Consider the following 5,198-nt stretch of genomic DNA (forward strand, 5'->3'; position numbering starts at 1 on the left):
AAAAAAAAAAAAAGTTCTTGAAATCACAGACTTAGAAAATTAAATTACGTAAGTAGGGGATGTTCAAGCTGAGGAAGGAAAGGAGTTGAGACAAGTACTCCCAAATATTCAACAATCCTTGAAGCCCGGACTGTATAACTCTGGGAGAAAATCTTAATCTTCATTTCTATCATACCGTTAGGTCCTATCACAGCTACCGTTTAGCCTTATTGTTTTCTGCCAATTTGTTATTCCTCTCAGGTTAACCTTCGCACCAAGTTCTAGAGCTTTTTCTTTTCTCGTAAATTTCATCAGGATAAAGTAACAAGGTAAAAAGTTCATTCGATGCCAATGGTTATGTAATGAAAAGCCAGCCTCCCTTCTTTGTGACCCCTGGGACCCGAACCGTGGGTTTTTAACTTGGGTTAGGGACCCAGGTCTAAAGATTTCTAGAGTGACGGAATTCTCTGAATGCATAATGTACACGGGGATAACTGTGCACTTTTGGGAGGAAATGATCCACTCTTTCACTTGAGCTTCAAAAGGGTCCAGGTCTAAGAACCTGCTGAAGGAACTGTAGGTAATAACTCAGAACTGGGGGGTTAAAACCCTGTAATAACTTTTCGCTGTGTACAAAGACATCCGCGCATCCCTGATACCTTAGAAAGTACAAACACGTTCTCGGTGGGAGGGCTCAGCTCTTCCCAAGTTTTCCGCCTGCCGCATTCCTTCCCTCCACCGCGTCAGCGTGCGCCTACGTCACGACGCCACACACGCAGTCCCGCCCCTGCAGGGATTGGCGCTGGGACAGAGCCCAGGTTCTTCGCAAACCCGGAATGTGAGGCTTTGGCCTGGCGTTCGTCTGTTCCCGACCCCCCACTTTGCCCGGGCTGCTTCCGCTGCCACTGTCCCCAGCTCAGCCCCGGACGAGACAGGGCAGCCGTGCCCTTCTGCCGTGTGCCCGCGTGGCTGCCGCCGACCCTCCGAATCCTCCGGGGCCGCAGAGGAGTTCGCTACGGAGGGAGGCGGGGGCCTTCGGGAGGAGGAGGCGGAGGAGGCGGAGGAGGAGGGAAGGAAGATGGCGGCCGTGGAGCTAGAGTGGATCCCCGAGACTCTCTATAACACCGCCATCTCCGCTGTCGTGGACAACTACATCCGCTCCCGCCGCGACATCCGCTCTTTGCCCGAGAACATCCAGTTCGATGTTTACTACAAGGTATGGGCCGCGGGCCTGCCCTCCGCTCGCTCCGCTCCCGCAACCCCTCCGGCCGCACCCCCTTCCACGTCTGCGAACCCCCACGCTCAACCCCTCACCCCTCCGTAGCAAGATCGCTTCCCGAGGTGTCGGGTGCGGTGTCCGCGATGGCGATATAGAAACACCCTTCCTGCACATCCCTGTCTCTTAAGCTTTTAGGCCTTGACATTTATTCTTCATGAGTCTTGGCCCATTTTGGTGTCCCTTGTACACAGGGGCCCTCTTGGGTAGGCCTTTAGCGTGGACTTTCTCTTCTGCGTCCCTGTCCCACCCAGTCTTTCCCTTATACTGTATTTTCAGGATATTTTCCACTCTTTTCTTCCAATTAAGTGTCAGCATCAGCTGGACTTTTTTCCTCTCCCCCCCCCATCCCCTTCTTACTTTCTCATCTCGCCGCCTCCCTTGCCCAAGTGTTTTTTTCTGCTTCGTTTTCCTTTTCTCTTTTCCTATACGACAGTGAGTTAGGAATTGCTGGAAATAGTCTGTGTACTTTATTTGCATATACTTTAAAGCTCTGATTTTTGGGGGGAGGGGGTCTTATACTTGAGGTCGAATTGGGAGTTTTACTGATTTGGAGTGTTGAACTGTTTGTCAAGGAAGAGATCTTTCCTGAAAGAAAAAATACTTCTAGTATTTACATTATGTCCATGTATTTGAAAGTTGCAATCTTGCAGCATTCCTAAATCACTCCCCCTCAGAAATCTGAACAAAAAGTCTCCCAAGTCACTCTCCAAGGAGTTTCAAGGGTAAGTGTCTTTAGACGTGGACTATTTTTGCAGTGTTTGAGAGGGCGGAGAACTTTATGGACTTGGAGCCTCCCTTTTCCTCTTCCCCTACATTTGAATGTGAACACTGGGTTTATTATTCTGTCCTTCTTGCCTTGAATCGACGTGGATAACTCCTAGTCTCCAGTAGCCACCGGTGCAAAATGTGACCAGAAGTAGAGTAGGATTTATTTTTTTAGACCTTAAACTTTTGATTTGTAAGTCAGTGGAACAGTGTAAATTGATATTTAACAGATATGTATGTTCTCATATATGTGTGGTGTTTTATGTTGTTGTGTTGGGAAGATTGACTGCTTTCTCCACTCCTAGGATATTTTTTAGAATTAGCAGCCGATAGGCTGCATTCTACTAAGTCCAGCAGCTTTGCACTAATTCTAAGGGTTTTTTTCCTCTTAATATTTGGAGGAGATTCATTTAAGTTTTGTGTGCTATTATCACTTTTGGACTTAGAGGAAAAACCTCCATTTCTAATCCCTTTGATACATTACTTTTGTGTATATGTAAGGAAATTTTGTACATTTAGGATACATTGCACCCAAGGAAAGACAAGTCTTTCCCAGCCTGGGAAACTGCAGCTTCGTATATGCTATCTCTGTCCATTTTATTAAATCGTATGTAATCTTGTACACTTAGAGAAAATTGTTGGGAATTTAATCTATCAAAGTATATTTACTAGCTGAATTCCCTTAAAAATACTTGCATATCCTCTAGTAACTTTCACTTCTAATTGATGCTTTTCATTTGAAAGATTACCTGTATTAGTGAATGTGAACAGATGGTACTTTTGCCACATTTTCTCTTTCATAAAGTTTTTTTTTTTTTTTTAAGAGATAGAGTCTCACCTTATCGCCCTCAGTAGTGTGCTGTGGTATCACAACTCTCAGCAACCTCCAACTCCTGGGCTTAGGCAATTCTCTTGCCTCAGCTTCCCGAGCAATTGGGACTACAGGCACCTGCCACAACGCCCAGCTATATTTTTTGTTGCAGTTTGGCCAGGGCTGGATTCGAACCACCACCCTTGGTATATGGGACCGGTGGCCCTACCCACTAAGCCACAGGTGTGACCCAGTTCACAAAATTTTAATACTACTTTTTAAAATATACTCCATAGTAATTGTATGCTTATTGGGAGTATGGCATTGTGCTAAGGTGAAGGAAGGTATTTAACCTGTGATTGGAACTGTGTTAAGTGCTTTTATGTATGTTATCTTGTTTAATCTTAACGATTAAACTTGGAAGGAGAGTACAGTATAATCCTGTTTTATAACTGAGAAAGTTAAGTAATTTAGTGAAGGTCTCAAAGTATTTAGTTACTATGTTCCTTGCTATTTTGCTTAGAAAGATTTGTATCTTAAGATAATTTTAATGAAAGGTATTATAGAAGTGATTTTTTTATTAGTTCCTATCTATTAGTAGATGGAGTGCAACTCATTCCTGGCATTCTAGTCTAGACATTAGTCCAGTGGAAATATAAGATGCAATTTTTCTTTCTTTTAAACACTGTGCCAGCACATAAATGTAAGAAACTTTTTAAAGAATTTAAGCACACATATGAAATACTCATTTGCTGCCTAACTTGTGAAAATTTAGGAGGCTACTGTTTTTAGCTTACAATTTTCTCCACTTTAGAGACAAGGGAAAACTCATAATCAGATCCCCTCTGCAGTCCCAATTTCCATCAAAAGGTATAGTCATCAACAAAATTGTTGTATTTGTAGAATCATAATTTTCCCCATTTTTCTTCTTCTTCTTCTTTTTTCTTTTTTTTGAGACAGAGCCTCACTCTGTCACCCTGGATAGAATGCTGTGGCATCATAGCTCAGGGCAACCTCAAACCCTTAGGGTCACACGATCCTTTTGCCTCAGCCTTCCAAGTAGCTGGGATTATAGGTGCCTGCCTCAGTGCCCAACTAGATTTTCTATTTTTAGTAAAGACAAAGTGAGTTCTTGCTCTTGCTCAGTTTTGTCTCAAACTCCTGAGCTCAGTCAGTCCACCTGCCTCAGTCTCCCAAAGTGCTAGGATTACAGGTGTGAATCACCATGCCCGGCCTTGCCCATTCTTGATTGGTGTAGTCCAGTGTCACTGTATTGATTTTTGTCAGTGGCTTCTCATGAAGGCACAATCTTAAAGCATTAGAGAGGGAGTTACGGACTGAATGGGAGGTGAAGAAGTAGATATATTGACTGCTCCCTCAGAATGGAAGGGCTGTAGGAGTTGATAAATAGAAAGTATAAAATATGAAGTGCTTTTTTAATATCTTATGAATGGAAGACATTAGAATGTGTTTGTTGGTTGAATGGCAAACACCAAAGAGAGTGAGATTGAATATACAGGTGAGGTAGGAAACAAGTAATGGAACAGAGTCCCCGAGAAGAAACATTAATTAATAAGTCTTTCTCCTTTTTACTCTTAGCATCTTCACTTTGCAAAAGTTAAGGTAATTCTTTAAAAAGTTTCTTACGTTTATGTGCCTGCACAGTGTTTAAAAATAAATAGAAATTGGGGAAAGAGTACTACCTTAGGATCAGAAGAAAAGAGTTAAAGACACAAGCTATCAATATAGGTAAGTTAGCAAGGAATGATTATCATGAATTAGGAGAGACAATGTGCTGAGGGTGAGGGGTAAGCGTAGTAGCTTTTCCGCGGAAAGGCTGAACAGAATTTGGAAATGGCTACTGAGGTATGTGAGGGGGAAACTGCCTAAAAATATGTAAAACAATTGACAGCAAAAATCAGTGCAGGGTATAGTCATGTGTCACATAGTATAACCTATTGTTCCTAGGCTACAAATCTATACAGCATGTTACTGTCCTAAATACTGTAGGTACTTGTAAAACAATGGTAAGTATTTGTATATTTAAACAGGAAAGGTGCAGTAAAAATACACCTTAAAAGCTTAAAAATGAGGCTGAGTGCAGTGGCTCATGCCTATAATCCTAGCACTCTGGGAGTCTGAGGCAGGTGGATTGCCTGAACTCACAGGTTCTAGACCAGCCTGAGCAAGAGCGAGATCTCACCTCTAAAAATAGCCAGACATTATGGCGTGTGTCTGTAGTCTCAGCTACTCTGGAGGCTGAGCAAGAGAATCACTTGAGCCCAAAAGTTTGAGATGCTATGAGCTATGATGCCACAGCACTCTACCGAGGGCAACAAAATAAAACTGTCTCAAAAAAAAAAA

The 5,198-nt window shown here is 42.8% G+C and overlaps 1 protein-coding gene across 1 annotated transcript in view; it reads left to right on the plus strand.

The window, feature by feature from the left end:
* The first annotated feature begins 756 nt into the window (after positions 1 to 756).
* The window catches only part of APPBP2 (amyloid beta precursor protein binding protein 2), an 80,752-nt gene continuing 76,310 nt past the window's right edge, over positions 757 to 5,198 (plus strand). The window contains exon 1 of the mRNA XM_003795602.2: positions 757 to 1,195. Coding sequence (XP_003795650.1) covers positions 1,058 to 1,195 — 138 coding nt within the window. The 5' untranslated portion in view covers positions 757 to 1,057. The remainder of the gene's footprint in view (positions 1,196 to 5,198) is intronic.

The sequence above is a fragment of the Otolemur garnettii genome, unplaced genomic scaffold (assembly GCF_000181295.1).
Source record: "Otolemur garnettii isolate 467f Iridium unplaced genomic scaffold, OtoGar3 scaffold00094, whole genome shotgun sequence".
In the NCBI taxonomy this organism is placed as follows: domain Eukaryota; kingdom Metazoa; phylum Chordata; class Mammalia; order Primates; family Galagidae; genus Otolemur; species Otolemur garnettii.